The 23,153-nt window shown below is 35.0% G+C and overlaps 1 protein-coding gene across 1 annotated transcript in view; it reads left to right on the top strand.

The window, feature by feature from the left end:
• Positions 1 to 1,965: 1,965 nt before the first annotated feature.
• lepr (leptin receptor) overlaps positions 1,966 to 23,153 on the top strand; it is a 48,778-nt gene continuing 27,590 nt past the window's right edge. The window contains exons 1-7 of the mRNA XM_056460031.1: positions 1,966 to 2,306; positions 8,216 to 8,262; positions 10,103 to 10,155; positions 13,440 to 13,610; positions 15,055 to 15,190; positions 16,311 to 16,492; positions 20,836 to 20,981. Of these exons, the coding sequence (XP_056316006.1) occupies positions 8,258 to 8,262; positions 10,103 to 10,155; positions 13,440 to 13,610; positions 15,055 to 15,190; positions 16,311 to 16,492; positions 20,836 to 20,981 (693 nt within the window). The 5' untranslated portion in view covers positions 1,966 to 2,306; positions 8,216 to 8,257. The remainder of the gene's footprint in view (positions 2,307 to 8,215; positions 8,263 to 10,102; positions 10,156 to 13,439; positions 13,611 to 15,054; positions 15,191 to 16,310; positions 16,493 to 20,835; positions 20,982 to 23,153) is intronic.

Below are 23,153 nucleotides of genomic sequence, written 5' to 3'. Positions count from 1 at the left end.
ATAACGATGGTTTGTTCTGTAGACTATCGAAAAAATATATAGCTTAAAGGGGCTAGTAAATTTGACCTTAAAATGGTGTTACAAAATTCAAAACTGCTTTTATTCTAGCCGAAATAAAACAAATAAGACTTTCTCCAGAAGAAAAAATATTATCAGCCATACAGTGAAAATTAACATCATTCACATCATTTGGGAAATATTTAAAAAAGAAAAAAAATCAAAGGGTGGGTAATAATTCTGACTTCAACTGTACTTCATGTTTTTATGGTGTACCCCAAGGGTCAGTTTTAGGGCTCTTGTTTTTATTGTACATGCTTCCCCCGAGTCCTATTTTTCAGAATAGCATGTCTTATTATGCTGGTGACTGCCAGTTTATTCCCCAGTGAGTGTTGACAAATGGTAAACACATAATTCATTACTGCTGATGCAGATTAAAGGTGATTGAACCAAATTAATGAATAGTCCTCCTGTATATGTAAAGTCAGCCTCTTCAAAAGATATTTTTAAATCAGAATTAATATCGATTTGGTGGAATTAGACTAACATCTGATGCAGTTCCCCCCCCCCTCATGCACATTTATATGTTTAAATCATTGTATTATTGATTGGTAAAGCACTTTGGGTAAACTACTGTTAAAAAATGTGCTCAATTCGTAAAGACTGTAACTTACTAAGTATATACCCTATATTTCAAATTCTAGTTTTCTAATATGTTCCCATGGTAATAGATTTTGATAAGGTTTTGACAATCATGGTCACCTCCTGCTGACTGTGTCCAACCTGCTGTGATCTGCTGTGGAGATACATGGTGTTCTCAGCGTGAGACGAGCCACAAAGTGCATGCCATGCATTTAAATGGTTATTGTGAGCACTGGCTGCAGCAGCAATATGTGAATATGGGCCTGGAAAAGACTGATAAAGGTTGACAAACATTGCAGCCTCAGAGCATCACTGTTAACCTCTGTGCTGCTTTGTGGTTGGCACAGATTCTACATTCACAAATGTGACGCAAAATTTTTGTGAATATTTTATGTAATAGGCTTAATGTTATGCAAGGTCTATAGATATTAGAGGCAGAGATGAATGCTGTAATATTGCTATAATATTAAGGTTTAATTTTTGTTAAATCAAATACAGCTTTGGAAAAGTAAATTATGGTTATGTTTATTATCGGCTCTATGGATTTGGCAGGGATTTTGAGTAAAATTACTTGTGTTTTTTTCTATAAATATGATAATGATTTTAAAATACCTGATAAAAACCTAATTGAGCTTTTAAATATTATCATTTAGTGCAATAACTTGCAGAAAACCATATTATGACAATATAAAAAGTTTAGTTTTTTACTATTTTTGAGGTATATGACAGGTGGATTGTTATTTAATATATAAATTGTATTATTTGATGCCATCATTTAAAAGCACATTATTAAATGTGTTCATTTCATGTGACCTCAGTGTGTGGTCATTACATCGATCACATAACAGCATAGAGAAGCACGTCACGTGGGAGCCTCCGCGCTCTCTTTAGATGATGACAGCATGTTGAAATCATGCGGATGACGTAATGGCGCGGAACATTGCAAGTGATTTAATCACACAGTAAGATACTCGTTTGATTAGGCTCAATTATTATTCGTAAGCCTCTGTGGAAACATGATTGATAATTTATTATCATTCTATACCACATTATTAATGTAGGCTACTTAAGTGTGAGAAAGGATATTTCATCCATTTTTTGTAATAAAGAAAAATGAAGAAAATAAAGAAATTAACATTTCAAATAATTAATAGCATACAGACAGTAGGCGTATCCGATTATACTTCAATTGAATTCATTCGTTTGAGGAAGGCGTCATCCTTAAATTAAAACAAGAATGCAGACGTTGCTTCCCTTGCCAAAAATTGAACAATGAAGTCGATTAGGGTGTGACGCAATATGCCACCAGCGCCTCTCTCTCTCTCTCTCTCTCTCTCTCTCTCTCTCTCTCTCTCTCTCTCTCTCACTCTCTCTCTCTCTCTCTCTCTCTCTCTCTCTCTCTCTCTCTCTCTCTCTCTCTCTCTCTCTCTCTCTCTCTCTCTCTCTTTCCTCCGTCTGGAATCTCCGAGCGAGCAACGGTGGCGGAGCTCGAGTTCAGGATGCCGAGCTCTGAAAACACTCACCAAGTCACGCGCCTCTTCTAGTCTGCACAACAAGACAGACATTCCTCATAACAGCGGGAAAGTCTAACTCTGTATCTGCGGCTTTTTCCTCATTTTTGAGCGGAACAGGACACGTAAGAGTTGTCAGAAGCGCGAACGGCTCAGGTGAGACATTCTGCAAATATTTCACAATGCGAGTTCAAGCGGGTGATCTCAAGAGTCAAGACCGAAGTAACGGCTAAACTGTTTTAATCGCCTTTTAATCGCCGAATGCTGTTGGTTATACTTTATTTTTATTAATTTCCTATTTGTTTAAACGCCTTTTGGAGTATTTGGCTGTTTGGTGTGCGCGTATGCAAACACTCGTGTATAGCGTTTCCTCCAGTCTGATATTTGTAGATGTTGTGTTTTTAGCAGTTGATTTATCCTAGTTTATTTACTTGAAATTTTCTCATTTCGGTGTAAATAACTGTGTCAGTGTTTCCGTGCCCAGTGATGTCAGTTGCGATGTTCATTTCCCGAATGAATCGCTCCTTTGAGTTGGAATAGTGAATCGTTTACAAATCGTTCTGAGCAGTTCACGAGTCAACAACATACGAATATGGCGCTTGTCCCTCTGATTCATCTGAACTAAAGGGAAAAATGAACTGATAGTTTGAGCCTAATGGTTATGAAATGAATTTAGTATTTGAGTTAAAAGTTAAAAGAGAAAAAGGCTAAGTTGATGTTTGATGTTGGTAAATGGTTTATATCAAAACTACTGCAAACATGGATTGTCATCATCAACCTATCTTTAAAAATACATCCTAATTTGAGAATGTATTAGTCGGTATGGAAATTTTGAACCCATCAAAAATTCTTTAAACTTTTTTTAAATTATCATGTTTAGCAGTGGAATCCTTGTTGCATTACACATGCATCTGCAAAGAAATGAATACAGCATGCACTGCTTTGAACTTTTGTACTTCAAATACTATATGTCTGTGGGATAAATTATGAATGAAATTTGGACAAATTGCATCCGCCATGCTGTCATTATCAAAAGACATACCAGTATGTGTTTCCTTGTTTTACTTCTATTCATAAACTCTTGAACTAATTTGGAAAGCCTTGTCTCAAATTGCACCCTAAACCCTCATGGTCATCATCCAAGTCAAGCTATTCTTTTGTGATGTAATGTCGCTTTGATTGTTGTGCAGAAGTCTGCTGCTAAGTCGCTTTAGTGCAGGCTCAGCTGTGAGCATCCAGGATGCATAGCGGCTACAATGGGGGCACTAGCAAGCACCCTTATTAAAGCTAAAATTGAATATGGGACACCCAGCGGTCTTGTGGACTTAACAGGCACGCTAGACGGTCCTTGTTAGTAAGTGTTAGTAAGTGCCAGTTAACAAGTCAGAAAACCAAAAAGAAGTGCATCTATTAATAGCAGTTGACAACTATTATTACACTGCTCTCTGGAATACTTCGCTCTGATTGGTCAATTATGAAATTCCATATGTTATTCTCAAAAATCAAATGTTAAAACTAGCACAGGCTCATCCAGATACTTGAAATAATCCTGAACATTAGGGAATACAGTCATATTTAGTGTTAGGGTTAGGTTAGTGTAGGCTGCACCCAGCCATTTTTCTTTTTGCAAACTTCACATTTAATTAGAGAGTGAAGTATTACAGCACAGACCAATGTTTTGTGTCTAGCTCTTTACATTTTTGGCAAGTAGCCATGTTAAGCAGGACAATGTACATCCAGCCGGTTGTTTTCTCAGAATAAAGGCTGACAGGCTTATCAGCAGCCTGACGTGAAGTGGAGAACAGCCAGCTAAATGTTTTCTATAAGTTATTTCTTACTTACGGGGCGACACGGTGACTCAGTGGTTAGCACTGTCGCCTCACAGCAAGAGGGTCGCTGGTTCGAGTCCCGGCTGGATTAGTTGGCATTTCTGAGTGGAGTTTGTATGTTCTTCCCGTGTTGACGTGGGTTTCCTCCTGGTGCTCCAGTTTCCCCCCAAGACATGCGCTGTAGCTGAATTGAATTAGCTAAATTGGTGGTAGTGTATGTGTGTGAATGAGTGTCTATGGATGTTTCCCAGAACTGGGTTGCAACTGGAAGGGCATCAGCTACGTAAAACAAATGCTGGATAAGTTGGCGGTTCATTCCACTGTGGCGACCCCTGATGACTAAGCCAAAGGAAAATGAATGAATGAATTTCTTACCATATTTCACACAGTGCTGAAGTATCACATTCACAGATAGAGGTGTGCATCACACACAAATACTAATAAACTGTACAGTATATTGATACTGTTTCATATTGGTTTGTGTGAAACCCAGAGGAATAATTCACAGTGGGGTTTCTGGAGATTTTCCTACAGTATGCACATTCATTCATTTTCTTTTGGCTTAGTCCCTTTATTACTCTGTGGTCACCACAGCGTAATGAACCGCCAACTTTTCCAGCACATGTTTTACCCATCACTAGAAAACATCCATACACTTTCATTCCCACACACACTACAGAAGATTTAGCTTACCCAATTCACCTATACCACATATTTTTGGACTTGTGGGTGAAACTGGAGCACCCGGAGCCAGCACTGGAGAACATGCAAACTCCACACAGAAACACCAACTGACCCAGCCGGGGTTTGAACCAGCTACCTCCTTGCTGTGAGGCGATTGTGCTACCCACTGCACCACTGTGCTGCCCCAGTATGCACATTAGATTTTAAGTCCCATGTGTTAAACATAACTTTGACACTTCCATAACTTTATGATACTACTTTGATACACCTGTATAAAAATGAATTTTGAAGCTTTTCTACATATATTTTATATTAAAATGTACATTTCTAATATGTAACTCTATAGCAGTGGTTCTCAAACTGGGGGTTTTCCAAGAGTGGATAAAAGACTTCCATTGGCTTCAAGTCCGCTATGAAAATAACTAAAGCATTCACTGTAAAGTCTGTGGGACGGAATTTTCAGGTAACTGTTTGCCACATCTACACATTTTAAGCACGAGAGGTTCTATTAAATCCTTTATTTAATCGCCAGATAATGACAGCCGTGCAACTATATGTAAAATTTAACACCACGTACACCATCGCAAAAGGGCTTGCACTGACTAAGGTTAAACTAATATTGCAGCTCATGAAAAGACCGGTATTGCTATTAAAATGACCCATGCATTTAATAAGGTATATGTCAAAAGCATCTGTGCAATATCAGACACCAGGCGTGAGAACACAGCACAGTTATCGTTAACAAATTCATTCATGAATTCATGTCAAGCAGTGCGTGCAGGGCCGGTGAGCGGTCCGTCCGTGATATCTTTTGGTCACTCAATTATAAAATGTTATAAAAATGTCTTTTCTTGTGATAACGGGATTTCATTGAGACATATTTTCCTCACGCACGAATATATATATATATATATATATATATATATATATTTTGCTTGCTAGTTTTGATTAGTGTTGATTTCAAATGCAATAAATCTGTTTAAAAAACTTGTAACAGTGCGATAATTGGTGGGAGCCACTAAATTTTGGCTGGTGCGCCTACAAGTTAGGAGCACCAGTACTACCAAGCAAAAATGTTAATTTCGAGCCCTGTAATGTATAGTAAATATAGTTAAAATATTGTGAACAGCTTAAAAAAGGTTATTTTTATTGTTTGTATATGCTTTGGTAGTGGGGGGGGGGGGGGGGGGTCGCGAGTTCTTGACGATCTTATATTGGGGGTCGCTGGTTTAAAAGTTTGAGAACCACTGCTCTATAGGATTGCTTGGTGTGCGCGTCTGTGCATGTAGTAGAAAAAGAAGTTTATCAAGTTATGTTTACCAGACCATATTACCAAACCCAGATTATAAACCCATATAAAAATCTTGTAGGAACCCATGGGGAATTTTTGATTTCAGCTATGCTCTACTCTACTTTTTGACTTCCGAATATTAATGTAACAAAACGTAAGCGTCAATAGGCATCACAACTACCAGTGTCTGGAAATTCATGGAAAAAAAATCATTATTAATTTGTTCCCTTAAATTATTTGTTGATTTTAGTTTAATTCTTGGCATGTTTAACAGTTTCACTGCCACGATTGTTTTAAAATCAGGTTAAAAAAAGTTATTGTAACATTTATTTGTTTTATTTCTTACTTACAAGTGCCCCTCTAAGTCCTGGGTACAGTGAAACAGTGAGAAAATAAAGCACAAAGTTACATCTTAAATCAGTATTATAACACAGGAGAAATTGTCATAGTAATTTTGATAGTATCCACCTTCTACGCTCAAGGACTTTAAAGATTTCTGGATCATTATCATTATTGGATTATTGATCTGGGTGTCTAGAATTGATGGCCTAGTGAGACTCAGAAGTTGAGATGCATCTGATAATGGATATCTGCATTTTCCAAGCATTCACAATCATGTCAACAGATGCTGTAATCAAGCTAATTGTTGCGATGGTTGAGTTATAAAGTATATTTAAGACTACAGACTATAGATCTGGCTATGTAAGACTATACAGGGTGGGCCGTTTATATGGATACACCTTAAAAACTTATTGGGAATTTCACAAGAAAAAACAATTGTGTGCTTGGTTTTAATGTAACTTTATTCTTTCATGAGTTATTTACAAGCCCTACAAGCCACATATACTAATGTGCCACAAACAGGACGTTAATATCACCAACCATTCCCATTTTATTAAGGAGTACCCATATAAATGGCCCACCCTGTAGTTTGAATGAATCACTTTCATGACAGATCAACATTAAACAGCAGTCTACATGCTTTCATAGACAATGAAGTTCATTTTAGCTTAACAATCTCTTCACACTTGGCAATAAAAAAGTAATCAATTATGGAAATGATTAGAGAGAACCTCTTTATTGGCTTTAATTGTCATCAATTTGTCACTTGAAAGCATTCACATTTAGGTGTTAACAATATGTCCATTCGTTTTACTTTTATGTTTGCCCAATAACGCCCATTTATTTTGATAATCGCATGTAGGTTAAACATAAGATGCTAATCCAGAACATCTGGACTCAGTTTTCCATTAAGTAGCTTCATTACCCTCATCGTTTCTCTTCTCATTGCAATAGTTAAATTGAGTGTTCAGTTTTGAGATCTGGTATTTGTCCTGAGTTAATATTCATTTTAGTGGGCATTTGGTTTTATGTTGTTGACACCAATTTGACCATGATCAAAGCTGTTTTGATATCTGATAGGGGTCTTTGCATGAATATATGATCTGTTATCACAAGGGCCTTCCTGGAAAAAGACTTTACTGGAGTGAATGGCCACTTGCCTCGTCTCTCCATATTCACGTCAGATCTGTTTTTTTTTTGTTGTCAGATTGACCTTATTGTTGTCCTATTTGGTTAAACAGCAACTCCAGGTAGCTCTAACAGATGGTGTGGAAAGCATTGCATTATGGGGCCTGTAGTGGTTTATATGCTAAATGCAAGGCAGGTAATGAAGCATTTAAAATATCGTTATGCATATACTTTGTTCACTGTGCCATGCCGTTGGTCAGAAGTTCATTGCAGCATGGTAGCAAAACAGGTTTTAGATTTCACAACGTGTTTGAGAATAAACACAGGAAATGCTTGGGTGTTGCTGCCATTGACAGGTTTGTGCCGGTACACTATCAAAACAACGTTACACTTTGTTAATTCAGCGTTTTGAATTTGAATACATCCAGTAAATGAGAAAATGGAATTTCAGGGAAGCAGTCATGCTCGTCATTGACTTGAACAAGAAAGGTGAATTGTTTCGTCAGAGAGAGTAAGCCAACAGAAAGCAAATATATTCAGAGTAAAGTAATTCACTCTGAAAGCGGTGTCATATTACTGTCTGATACGTTTAATGCGTGCCAGAAACTTTTGCCTGCTTTATTTTCCATTGAGTGACTCAGAAATGACTTTTGTGTCCCTTTGGAGACTCAATCTATGCCTGTGTTCCTTCTCTTCAGTAACTTAGTTCAAGTTGAGTTGTATAATAAAAGTTTTCCCCAAAAGAGGTTGTACTTGTTAACGTTCTTACCTTATTCTGTCTCTCATTTCAGACTCCACATCAAGAAGAGAAATGATGCTGACGAGCAAGTGAAATGATGTGAGTATGTCTAATTAGATCTTATGAGGACATGGATTTTAGAATTGCTCCATATGCCACTTGTTTTTATTGATTACTCATTTCATAATGGTTAATGAGGGAGAATTTGCATTTGTGGGAGTAATTTGGTTGAGTTGTTTTGTTTTGGAGTGTGTAAGACCAACCATTTCACACATTTCACATTTTTCCTTTCTGTTTTCGGGTGGTGTTTTGATGACACATTCTCCTATCTTTTCGTACTTAATTTTGGTTTTATTTTGTAAGCTACTGATGACATTCCTTCAAAATATAAAATGGCTGTCATTTAAAGTTTATTAAAAGGTGTCATGTTTATGTCAGGCATACTTATATTCATTTCAGGAAGCACAATATCAATTTTTTAGTTCAGTTAAGAAATCAATATTTGGTGGAATAACCCTGAAACCACAACAAATGAAAACATTCGTTATTTTGACCAGTTGTCATTGTAAATTATGGTTTATTTGAAATTTGGAAGAAATGTTCTTAGATCTTTATAGAGTAAAAAAGTGAGGGTCAAGTATTATTAACGAGACATTCATTTAAACACTCATTTAAATGATTTATTAACAACAGCAGAATTCATTTATAAACTAAACGAACACAACTGTCATCTTAAAGCCTTGCTGTTTTACTATCTAATCTGTGAACTTCCACACATGCTCACAGACAAACATAGATATATACACTAGATATTGCATATGGACCCTGAGCATGGGTCAATAGCGCCGCCACATTTGTACAGTGCTCCCAGGACATATGTCATTCAACCGCACTAATCAAGACTAAAGCCAATGTGAAGATGCTGGACTTAAGCGCTGTGTACGGGTCATATTTTAGTTTTCTGAATCATTTTAGTTTTAGTCTAGTTTTAGTCAACTAAATTTCGGGATAATTCTGCTGATGTCGCTTTAGTTTTATTATTTTTATCAGCTATTTCCTCCTCATACAGGGATGTTCCTTTTCTCTCAGCTGCTGTCATCTCATTATACATAGTTTAATCAGACAGACGTCCTTATGAAAGGTGAAGTAATTGCATTCAGCGTCTACTGTGGACCAGTTACTTTTCAAATGTCACATTCTCGTCTCGTTTTTATTAGTCAACGAAAATGTCTGTATATTTTTATTATAGTTGTCGTCATCATCATCACAAAATTTTTATTTAGTTTTTGTCGGTAGAAACTTGTTCGTCACAAAAATTATGACGAAAATTATTCGTCAACTAATTAACTCTGGCAATCACTTATCCATCGATATAGAAAAGTGACGTAAAATTATAATTTTCATAATTTAAAAAAATATTTGCATACTGACCATTGGAAAAACTCCTGATCATAGATATTTGTATATATTTGTATATATCTCTGGCTCTGGATGGCCAGTCCTCCACAGCACCTTGGTCCCACATTCATTTCAAAGGAGCGTTACCCTGTACTAAAATGCTCTATTGTACTAAAATGCGGCTCTATTGACGCAATAGACACCAATAGCGTAGGCGATATCTAATGTAAATATCTATAACAGACAAATTAGTCTTTCTTCTGCCTGAGAAATACATATATATGGAAAAACACACAGATGTAATGCGGTAGTGACACTGATGCAATGGGAAATATAAACAAAAACTATTGAAATCAGATTCCAAAACATAATGGTCTTTAGTTCATGCTCCACTGAAATGGGACTGGGTCATATAATGACTAAACTGAACACTGTCACACTGTTTAAGCTTAAAGATCGGACCATTCCAGCATGGAACAATATAGTGAGTCATATCCATCCTGAAGTTTTTTTTTTCAGATGTCCTCTCTTGTCCTCCTAGGTCTGTCTTCATCATGCTTGCGCTTCTTGTGAATTTCATTGCCGTTTCACAAGGTGAGTAATTTACATTTACTGTATCTACTTTGCAAAGATAACGCATCCTGTTTTTATCTAGATTTAGCATGTGTTGGCATATTGACCGGCCATCTAGTGTCTTTTCATTGTTTTTCATTTCCCACTTGCTGTCGAGTCAAAGATCCACAAAGCACGCTGGACACCTACCAGCTGTCAGCGGTCCCTCTGCCCACCTCAGAGACGCATTAGTGTGGGTTATGGTTGAGCGCACAGAGGGCAGGAGGCTGATGAATGGACAGAGAGATAGGCAAAGACGGAGAGATAGTGAGAGAGAGGAGATTGAAAGTAATGGGTGGAGGAGGGAGGTGATTACACCCACATCATGAATCAGACTATAAACTTTTAACGGTCGCTCTGGGGCTTCACATATAGACAGATGTACAGATGAGAAAGAGCCACAGGCCTGCGGGGTAACGGTACAGAATCTGGCAACCCAGGGTGATGTGTGTTGTTGCTTCAGATAATATTGTAGTTTCTGACCTCAGTACATTGAATACTCACTAAATACAAACTTAACAGATTACTCAGATCATTAAGATCATATAAACTAGAAATACCAAGAAGGGTGAAGCAGGGTGAATCCGCCTTCAGCTACTATGCCACCCGTTGCTGAAATCAGCTTTCAGAAATGATCAGATGTGCTCCAACATTAGGCACATTCAAATCAAAACACATCTGTTTACCTATGCCGTTACTGAATGAGCACTGTGCTACGTCCAACAGATCGCACTATATACTTTTTATTCTTTTATTTTGGAGCAGTAAATATGTCAGGCTAAATAATTCAAATGAATCATTGACTTCTGCTATGTCCATTAGTTTCAAAGACACAGATTACTTTAATATTTAAAACGGCATCTTTGGATATTTTTTCTGCTGAAGATACTGTTATCCTAAAAAACAAAAAAAAAAAAAATGTAAAAAAAAAATCTTACACATACCATAGGAATAGTATTACATACAATTTTAAAACCTTGACTTTTCCAAACCGCGGTATACCTTGAAAACGGTTATCTTCCCATGCCTAGTTATGACATACCGTTATCATTTCAAACCCACAAAACCATATATGGATCATAAATTAAGATATTTTTTTAAATATTATAGAATGTAACGGATTTCTTTTTGACCTGTTTGTAGTTTTTTCACCTAAAAATTCACATATGAATATTGATCAATAAACAGTAAGCAGTTTTGTCGCCAGACTCTTAAACTTTTTTTTTCAATAACTTAAATTATACAGATTTTTAAAAACAACACAATAAAATAACCACATTTGATCACTTTTATTGTATAAGTATATGTGTATAAGAGCGGACTATCCACAGAATGGAATATTGAATTCATTTGGACTTTTGACCGTGGAGTGTACAAACTAGCTCCAGTACTCACATGCTTTGTTTGGAGCAGCAACAAACCGTCTTTGTCCATTCAAAGCCATTGAAATGAATGGATTTCATAGCGCAGATCTTTATGCGTCCAGTTTGAAAGCCACTTCATACCATGCAGTGTCTTTGGCTGGGCAGTGTGGTGCAGCATAGCCTTTTTTCAGCTCATATTTTCGAACATGTTTTCCCTTTCGTTTTTTGGCTCATAATTTCCAGGAGCCGAAAATTCTGTTCATCCTTATTTACAACGTTCCTATTTGGTCATGGAAATTCAGACATGCATGCTTGATGCACAAAAACCAATAAAGTAAATTTTTAAGTGTCTCATGGGATGTTAGAGGATCTGAAAGAGCCAATGAGGTTTGTTCTTGTGCATTAGGCAAGTATGGTTGAGCTTTTGCTTATTGTCTACTGATCAATATTTTTGTCAATAAAGTCCTAAATAAATCTGTTCATCATGAAAAGCGACCTCTTCAAGCACTGGATTTTTAAGAACATTGTTGAGGGAATATACTGTGGGACAGAAAAAAAACCCTTAATTTATGTTCTAAAGATGAACAAAAGTCTTAATTTCTTTGGATTGAGTTGAGAGTGAGTCAGTGATGACAAGATTTTTATTTTGTGGTAAACTAAAACATCATTTTGGATAATTTGACAACAGTCCTTGAATTCATTTTTAAAATGTTTTTAATTTATATATTTTAATTTTAATATTTAAGAATAATAATAATAATATCTGCCATTTAACAAAAAATAATTAGCATCTTATCAAAGTTTACCCAAAATGTAATATTGGTGCATTCATCCAAACCTGTAAGACCTTCTTTCATACTGAACTGGAATTAAGATATTTTTGATCAAATCCAAGAGCTCTCTGGTCAATCCATGTGCATCAGTGGTTCAATTATAATTTTATGAAGCTACGAGAATTTTTTTAATGCAAAAAAAAAAATACAATTCTGCAACAACAACAACAACACATTTATTCAATTTTTTCTCTTCAAATCTGAATGCCCATTCAGAGCTCACAGCTCTTTATTATTCCCTGAATATTATTCAAACACTGTGAGTAAGCAATTTCTAGGCTGATTTTAAAATAAATTGTAAAAACTGGCATTATTTTTTATTTGATTACCCCGAACAGCTCCCCAAAATAAAAGCACCTCAACTAATGCCTTTATTTTGGAGGCGGTGCTTTCTGTCTTATCCACCAATGGACAGATGTGAGCATTGTTCTGGAAAACTTTATTAATGACTTTATTATTTTTGTCATAATTTTTGCAATTTCATTCATTCATTTTCTTTTCGGCTTAGTCCCTTTACTAATCTAGGGTCACCACAACGGAATGAACCGCCAACTTATCCAGCATATATTTTACACAGCAGTTGCCCTTCCAACTGCAACCCATCAATGGGAAACATCCATACACACTCATTCACACACATACACTACAGACAATCTAGCTCACCCAATTCACCTTTAGCGCATGTCTTTGGACTTGTGGGGGAAACCGGAGCACCCGGAGGAAATCCCACGCAAACACGGGGAGAACATGCAAACTCCACACAGAAATGCCTACTGACCCAGTCGAGGCTCGAACCAGTGACATTATTGCTGTGAGGCGATCGTGCTACCCACTGCACCACCTTGTGCAGCCTTATGCAATTTCATGTGGTACTTAATAACTAAACTAAAATATATATATTTATTCAGAAATGTACTATACAGTAGCTTGACTATGTTGCTAGCCTACACAAGTTGTGTTGACCTTGAAAAGCTTTTTGATGTATGTTCTGAGCACTGAATCCATCAATCAATGTTTTTTTTATTATAACAGGCAGTTTTTCCTCTTTATTTTGATCCTGTTTTTTCAGGCCTTGCAGCTTTGAATCTTTCTGATGGTGTCGTTGGTGTTTATGAAGACCTGAAGTGGAAAGCTCTCTTGTGTTGTGATCATCCTGTTCAGACGGTTAACGGTGGTCTGTCAGAACACCCACCCGAACAACAGTGTCAACTGCTAAATGCTACAAAACAACAATCTTTTGGTAAATCACACACCCTTTTTGGTTAAGTCTGATATTACAGTCATCGCTCATTTATTAATTAACGTTGAACGATCGCATAATGGTTCTGTTTGTTTTGTACATGATTGTAAATTTGTTGTAGTAACATTATTTGCCTTCTAATTAAGTGCCCTTTTATTGAAGTAGGGCTTTATATGGGATTGATTTTTGTTCCACACGGTAATGTCTTTATCGGCTTTCTGTTAGCTCCTACAATATACGTTTGCTCGTTTCAGATTTTGCGTCACTTGACGTCAGAGAATTGCTCAATACATTGAAATTCATTGAAATGTTTTCTTGCGTAGGCTAGAAACAAAAACATTTCATAATGAGCGGATTTTGATGGTTACCAGCTTTTTGTTCTACATACAGTATTATTATAAATGATATAAAGCGCCCAAAAGTGACTAAGACTTTTACATTGTAATGAAAATGTTATATTTATCTTATATTTCAGTAAAAGTTTCTTGGTTTTCATGATTATATAAAGCAGAACCACTCTTTTTAGCATCATTTAAAATAACAAATGTTTCCTGTGCATCAATTTCAGCACTGAATGATTTTTTTAATGTGACACTGAAGATTGGACTATTAATGCTGACAATTTAGCTTTGCTATCACAGGTATAAAAACTTATCTGATTAAAAACATCATTCAAAACATTGATGTTATAAATAAGTATAGTATTGTATTATGATATTGCAAAACATAAAAAATGTTATCTGAAAAGTTTCACAAAATCGTAATATAATGTTTCACAATGTCACTGTTTTGACTGCATTTTTAATCTAATATGTGCACCACGTTTATGAACAGTAGTGCACAAAATAAATGAATAGCATTTTTGAGTTAATCATTTGCATTTTAAATGATCATCAGAGAAATCAAGAGCGGCTGAGAGAAAGGACTGACCTCTCTAGACAAGTAGATGGGTGCCATTACAGATGCTAATCAATTCTCATTACTTTCTCTTCTCTGTGGTTGTGGGCCTCGGGGCAGTGATTAAAGTCCTCAGCTAAATATATAGCATTTAAATGCAAAATAAGTTAGTTTGCAATCCAACGTGTGAAGTGGCTCTTCAAAAACAGAAAAAGAATCGATACAAATACTTAGAGGTAGATACTTATTTTTCTGTAACACTATAAAGCATTCATAAAACATTCCTCAGATATTTTGTTCTTGGATTTCTGCAAGAGTGTTAGCTTAAAACTTAAAAAAACCCCGATCTGGCCAGAATCTCAATTAGAGTATGAATATTTGATGCTTCATTCCGATTCAAAGCATCGTGCTTGTATCCTCGTGTTATTTTCACATCATGTAATGAGGCTGTGTCCTGAATTTTAACAGGCATTATTGAGATTTCTAATTGCGATGGGCTGGGATGATTCATGAAAGTAACTAACAAGAGAATGCAATCTCTTTTCAGGAAGCTGTTTGGACATCCTGTGCTGGCTTGAAGGTGAAAGGGAAAATTTGATTTGTAATGCAAAGACCCGCAGAGCATCAGCATCAGCAGCGGCAGCAGCTTCCACTCTGTTCAGCGTTAGCCCTCATCAATTAGTGTGAGTCTTCTGTTTTCAGTCAGCTCTCCACAGACTAATGATTGGTTAAATGGCAGCCAGTGCAGTGTTGCTTCTATATAATCTTCTGCTCTATGCTATTAACATTATTAGACCCTATCCTGTTAACACTATCCACTTTTGAGTTTTTCATTACTTATTTAATATGTAGTTAAACTTTTTCCTTCATGGCTGGACCATTAATCGTAAAAAACAAACAAACAAAAATGACTAAATCAAATATCTGCATGATCAAATTCCAAACGGTTATGTATATATGTATGTATATATATATATATGTATATATATATATATATATATATATATATATATATATATATATATATATATATATATATATATATATATATATATATATATATATATATATATATATATATATATATATGTGTGTGTATGTATGTATGTATGTATGTATGTATGTATGTGTGTAATATATATATACAGTGATATCAAATGTTAATAGTCAAATGAAAATAAGATTGGTTCAAAAATGCTGATTCATCCAGTAATGAAAAAGCTAAATATTTTTAAGTTAATGAGGGACTGATTCATTTATTATTATTAAGAAAAAACATTCACGTGAATATTTATTAAACATACTGCAGTAAATAACATTTTGTGTGAATCTCTAATAAAAGAAAATAAGTTAAATTAATGTAAAATTAATATTCTATAAATTAATATTCTTTTTGAACTTAATATTCTATATATGACCCATTAACACAAGCACTTTTTTATTCTATCTGTTCATCTGATTATTTATTAAAATGGTTTATTATGTTTATTAAATTGTTGCTCTTTTTTTGTACGCTAAAAGTTGGTTTAAAAAAACAATTGATTAAAAGCAAATGTAATTTTCAGAAGCTTTGGAGAATTATGATCTCCATTTTAAAAACAACATAAATGTGAAATTCAGTTTTTCAAAAAAATCATGCTGCTTTACTGTAATAAAGAATCTGACATCTTTTATTTTATTCAGTGTGAGACAAATAGTAGACATGTGATGAACTGTCAACTATTTCTGTTCAATAGAACTCCAAGTATAATGTTATCACTGTTAATTAAGTCTTATTAACTATTGATTTTTTTCTCATTTTAGTGTACGGCTGAATGTACTTTCAGATGAAACAAATTCCACCACTCAGTGTGTTGGAGAAGATACTACCATCTGCTCCATTTCCCTTCATGGGAGGGATGCAACAGTCTCATTAGTAATAAGTATATCTGAGAATGGGAGTACTGCACTATCACCCAAGATGCAAGTCAGCATATATCAACTACGTAAGAACTACTATCTATCTATCTATCTATCTATCTATCTATCTATCTATCTATCTATCTATCTATCTATCTATCTATCTATCTATCTATCTATCTATCTATCTATCTATCTATCTATCTATCTATCTATCTATCTATCTATCTATCCATCCATCCATCCATCCATCCATCCATCCATCCATCCATCCATCCATCCATCCATCCATCCATCCATCCATCCATCCATCCATCCATCCATCCATCCATCCATCCATCCATCAACTGTTTTTATCTATCTATCTATCTATCTATCTATCTATCTATCTATCTATCTATCTATCTATCTATCTATCTATCTATCTATCTATCTATCTATCTATCTATCTATCTATCTATCTATCTATCTATCTATCTATCTATCTATCTATCTATCTATCTATCTATCTACAGTATCTATCTATCTATCTATCTATCTATCTATCTATCTATCTATCTATCTATCTATCTATCTATCTATCTATCTATCTATCTATCTATCTATCTATCTATCTATCTATCTATCTATCTATCCATCCATCCATCCATCCATCCATCCATCCATCCATCCATCCATCCATCCATCCATCCATCCATCCATCCATCCATCCATCCATCCATCCATCCATCCATCAACTGTTTTTATCTATCTATCTATCTATCTATCTATCTATCTATCTATCTATCTATCTATCTATCTATCTATCTATCTATCTATCTATCTATCTATCTATCTATCTATCTATCTATCTATCTATCTATCTATCTATCTATCTATCTATCTATCTATCTACAGTATCTATCTATCTATCTATCTATCTATCTATCTATCTATCTATCTATCTATCTATCTATCTATCTATCTATCTATCTATCTATCTATCTATCTATCTATCTATCTATCTATCTATCTATCTATCCATCCATCCATCCATCCATCCATCCATCCATCCATCCATCCATCCATCCATCCATCCATCCATCCATCCATCCATCCATCCATAAACTGTTTTTATCTATCTATCTATCTATCTATCTATCTATCTATCTATCTATCTATCTATCTATCTATCTATCTATCTATCTATCTATCTATCTATCTATCTATCTATCTGTCTATCTGTCTGTCTGTCTGTCTGTCTGTCTGTCTGTCTGTCTGTCTGTCTGTCTGTCTGTCTGTCTGTCTGTCTGTCTGTCTGTCCGTCCGTCCGTCCGTCCGTCCGTCCGTCCGTCCGTCCGTCCGTCCGTCCGTCCGTCCGTCCGTCCGTCCGTCCGTCCGTCCGTCCGTCCGTCCATCCATCCATCCATCCATCCATCCATCCATCCATCCACATGTAACTATCTATCTATGTATCTATCTGTCGGTCAGTCGGTCTGTCTGTCATATCTTTCTGTCATATCTATCTATGATCTGTCTTTTTGTCTGACTGTCGTATTTATTTATCTGTCTGACTGTCATATCTATCTATGATCTGTCTTTTTGTCTGACTGTTATATATATCTATCATTATCATATTCAGGTGAAAACTAACAGGAAAAGGAAGTTCCATTCTGTTATCAACATGAAACCATTTCCTTGATTCCCGCACATGTTTATTTTGGGACCTGTAAAGTTGCTAGAACTAGAACTGCTGAATTTACTTCTGGCAGAACAAACTGCTGATTCTGTTTTTTTTTAATACATAGGTCTTACAGTAAACACTTTTCAATAAAGTAATTTTTATAAAGATTATTTAATAAATATTATTGATTTAAAATACTTTATGTTGATAACTTAAGTAAGAATGGCACATTTATTTGTTTATGATGGCTGTAATTTTTTTTTATTTACTAAAATCTCATGGTGATACATTTACATAAATTACTGACTCTTCTGAAGTTAAAGAAGTCATTTACAAAACTGTAAAATTAATCTTCACAGTCACCCGTAAATAGATAATTGTAGCCTAATTGTTTCTATGAACAACATGCTAAAAGCTTGAGTTCTCGGAGACCGATGCCAGAGCAAACAGGTGTTTTATTGGGGTGTGTTTGTTCTTTGGCACTGAGAGCTGAAGAATACACATCTCTCTCTCAAGTGATTTTCCAGGCAGTGGATTGAAATGACACGGTTTAATGACTTACAAGATGTCCAACCCAAAAGCACTTTAGCCTTTTTTTAAATATAATTTTAAAGGAATATACAGCTAAACAAAGAAGCTGTTGTTCCAAACCTGTATGACTTTTGTTGATTTACATTCTACGAAACTAAATCTTAACAAAGTAATTTCCACATAGTGAATTATAGCACTATACAGTAAAAATATCATGAATCAAGTCCATATCACTCTTAAACAATATTGTTAGTCTTCTGAGATCTTACAATAATTTATTGTGAGGAAAAAATCTATTTGAAGAAATTTAGCTCGACTAGTATGGCTACCGTGGTTTGAAACGTGGCTGAACTAATCTATTAGGTTTCATTTTAAGTGAACATGTTGTCCTTTTTCTTTTCTTTGAGGTACATTGACAAGCTGGAAAAGATGAGAGTAATTCATTAAATGAATAAAATCTTCAATCAATGTAAGCCCATTTATATTAACTGCAAAAGCAGGAGCAATTTATTTTATAATACACTGTCACTTAGGTAGTGGTTTGAAATGAAAATGTGCGTTTAAAAGACTGCCTTGTAGTTGATTCATAATACACGTATTGCTATTAGTGAAATAAAGCATATTTTTGTGCTTTTATATAATAATAAATAAAATAATCTAATAAAGTAAGGTGCTGGTAAGGCCATCTTGTTCTAGATAGACTAATGTCTGACAGAACAAAATAACAAGACAGTCTTTAATTGTTTCAAACCTGTATGGGTTTATTTAGTTTGTTAAACACAAAAGATGATACAGGTTTTGAGCATTTTTCAAAATATCTTTAGTGTTTACCAGAATAAAAGAAACCCACAAAGGGTTGAAACTGAGTAAATGTTCATTTTTGGGTGAACTATTCCTTTAAAGTGAAATAAGAAGACATAAGCATAGAAGGTTGAGAAAAATGATCATTTTAGAAGAACTTTTCAGATGGCACTGTAAAATCTTCTCTGTTAAAGTTTTGAATTTTCCCCTTTTACACTAGAGTCAAGAAACAATCAACTCCCAGCAGTGTAGAGCAGAGTTATTTGTTAACTCAGTACGGTGTAAATATAACTAATTTATAGTGTTGCACTAGTAACTCTCTTAAGAGTGTTATTTGAACTCTGAAAATATTAGGACAATATGTTTACTCATGCTGAGTAGATTTGACCCCTGTTAGAGTTGAAATAACACCACAAATTTGGCAGTGTTATACTTTTTAACACAAAACGGTTAATCCTAGTTGCCTCAAGAACATAGGGAAGGCATAAAAATATAAAATGATAATATATTAGTATTTTGGGAATGCATTGTGATCTTAAATAAAGTCATCAAATTATGTAATTTAGCAGTTCTACATAAAAATATAATATAATTATAAATAAAGAGGAGGTTTTTAGAGTTCAGAAGCGAAAACCTCAAAGTATCACGTGTAATTTTCTTCTAAAATGAGAATTTTTTTCAGACTCTTGTGTTCTGTAAATTCCCTTTTATGACAAAGAATAGGTTCTCTTCATTGCCTTTGAAGTGAAATAACTAAACATAAACATAGAAGGTTGAGGAAAAATGTTACTTAAATGGCACTTAAACTTTCTCTGTTAAAGATTTGAATTTTTACTTTTTACACTAGATTCAAGGAACAATCAACTCCCAGCAGTGTAGAGCAGAGTTATTTTTACTCAATAAAGTGTAAATATAACTAATTTATAGTGCTGTACAAGTTACTCTCTTAAGAGTGTTATTTTAACTCTGAAAATATTGGGACAATATGTTTACTCATTCTGAGTTGATTTTAACTTGTCACAGTTGAAATAACACCACAGATTTGGCAGTGTTATACTTTTTGACAAACAGGTTAATTTTAGTTGCCTGTAGGACATAGTCAAAGTATTAAAATATAAAATGATAATTTACTAGTATTTTGAGGTTGCGTTGTGATCTTAAATCAGTCATCAAATTATGTAATTTAGCAGTTCTACATAAAAATATAATATAATTATAAATAAAGAGGAGGTTTTTATTAAGTGTTGAATGGTAAAATGTCCAGTTCATCATAGAAGTGTTTTATCTTGGAAATATCTACATATACAGTAGAACTGCCTTGTTATAGTGTACAAATAAAATAATATACATTTATAAAAAAATAATGTCTTTGTCTAATTACCTTTTAGCTAATAATTACAATTTAATAATTAGTACATTTCCATCCTTTCACAGAAAGACCAGGACCACCTGTCAATCTGCATTACAATGTGACAACAGAAGGTGAAGTTATATTCAGGTGGACCGGCACACAACCTGACAACAACACCATAAGCTATGAGATCCGATACTTATCCAATTCCTTGCTTCAGGAGTGGAAGGTAATTGGTCTCTGTTGTTGGTGTGAAGAATGTGTTGTGATGTTTGTAAGTATTGTGTTTGAAGACACAGAACTCCGCTGACATTTTTGCAGGGTTTCTATAGAATCAGAAGCTCTGCCATACGCACAATACAAACATGCATTATGACAATTGCATTTTAACTGTGCTTCTGTTTTACATATATTTTGAGTGACTAGATAGATCTATAAATGTCTTATTTGAACATGATGATATGATGTGAAATGTAAACCTTTTTATATGAACACATTTTCCCCACCAGTCTCAAATTGATTTACACACGCATCAAGTAAACTTTACAATCTTTTATAGTCTCCTTTAGAGATTCTGATGACCACAAGTAATTTTGCAAATACATGTCACTAGAGTATTAGTAGTATATTATGTTGTGTTACATTTACATTTAGTCATTTATCAGATGCTTTTTTGAAAGAGACATTTAGCGATTCAACAAGAAGAGGCAATACACACAAGAAGTACTATTAATACAAAGGAACTACTTTAGCTCAGCATTAAATGCTAGAGATAGGAGGGAGGAGTGTTTTTTACAGGTGGTTTGTCAAGCCCACTCACCTGTGTGAAGCACACTTCTTAAATTTTAGTCTAAAGCTTTCATTTTTGGAAATATGGGGTGATTGTAAGTAAGTGTTGGATGAAAATGAGCAGAACTGAGTGTCAGTTAAAGTTAAAGTGTCCTAGAGATGAAAGAGTGTGTTTTCTACCGGTGAAGTGTGTTTTTACAGGTGGTTTGCCAAGCCCACTCACCTGTGTGAAACACACTTCTTAAATTTGAATTAAAAACTTAAATTTTTAGAGATATAGAGTGATTGTAAGAAAGTGTCTGGTGTAAATGTGCAAAACCGAGTGTCAGTTGAAGTGTCAGAGAGATGAAAGAGTGTATTTTCTACAGGTGGTTTGTAAAGCCCGCTCACCTGTGTGAGGCACACTCAGAATTGAATAATGTTTTGAGGTTGTCGTGTCGTGTGGAATAAGTTGTTAGTAAAGTAAGTTGACAGACTAAGTACTAAAATTGATCATTTAACTTTTTTAATAGAAATGTTTGCCAATTACATGGTGACTCAGTGGCTAGCACTGTTGCCTCACAGCATGAAGATCGCTGGTTCGAGTCCCAGCTGGGCCAGTTTAAATTTGCATGTTTTCCCCGTGTTCACGTGGGTTTCCTCGGGGTGCTTCGTCCAAAGACATGCGGTGTAGGTGGATTGGATGAACTAAATTGGCCTAAGTGTATAAGTGTGTGTGTGTAAATGCAAGGGTGTATGGGTGTTTCTGCTGAGTAAAAAAAAAGCTTGAATAGTTGGCGGTTCACTCTGCTGTAGTGACCTGTGATAAATCAAAGACTAAGTCAAAGGAAAATGTTTTCCAGTTGGAACAAAAACATCCTTCAGCTTATCACATAATATGTGTTTGATTGCCTATGGAAACATGCATATAAAATATGAAACTGTACAAGTAAACACTAACCACAATGTAATACGTTTTTAATCTTTCATTGTTTCTCTCTTGTATTTGATTAGCAATCAATTTCATGCACATTTCTCAACACGTTTCTTTGCATTGAACAAATGAAAGCATTGAAATGCAGAGTTCATACAAAACATTTACATTCTCCAAGCACAAATTCTAAGCATTCTAAATGCTTAGAATGTCTACATTAACATAACGGTCAGCTGAGTATATCTGAATCAAGGACAAACCAGTCCAAATGTCACTTTTACCCACTATTGTAGTTGCAAAATTACAGGCTTTAGTAAAAGATTACCAAAGGGTTTACTTTTTAGATTCAGTCAGTATGTTAAAGGGGTGGTCCAGAGTGTTTGTTTAAGGCTTGGTTTTGTTTATAAGTTGCAAAGCAATGTGTGCTCATGCTTCACTTGTAGAAAATCACGTTATATTTTCATATATCTTACTTTGATTATATACAGTACAGCTACTCAGCTAACATAAAAATGTTTCCCAGTTCCTCTGAAAGGCCCGCCCTCAAGAGACTCTGATTGGTCAGCTTACATAATGTGCTGTGATTCGCGTATGAGCTCCACATCACCAGTAAAGCGTCATGCCTCCACATGCATACGCTTTGCCTCAGCTGTGTAAATACTGTCAATCAGAGTAGCTGTAAGCAGTATCTGTTTGAGC

Source organism: Danio aesculapii, chromosome 6 (assembly GCF_903798145.1).
Source record: "Danio aesculapii chromosome 6, fDanAes4.1, whole genome shotgun sequence".
Taxonomy (NCBI): Eukaryota; Metazoa; Chordata; class Actinopteri; order Cypriniformes; family Danionidae; genus Danio; species Danio aesculapii.
The sequence above is the reverse complement of the archived record's forward strand: the minus strand, read 5'-3'. Positions and strand labels throughout refer to the sequence as shown.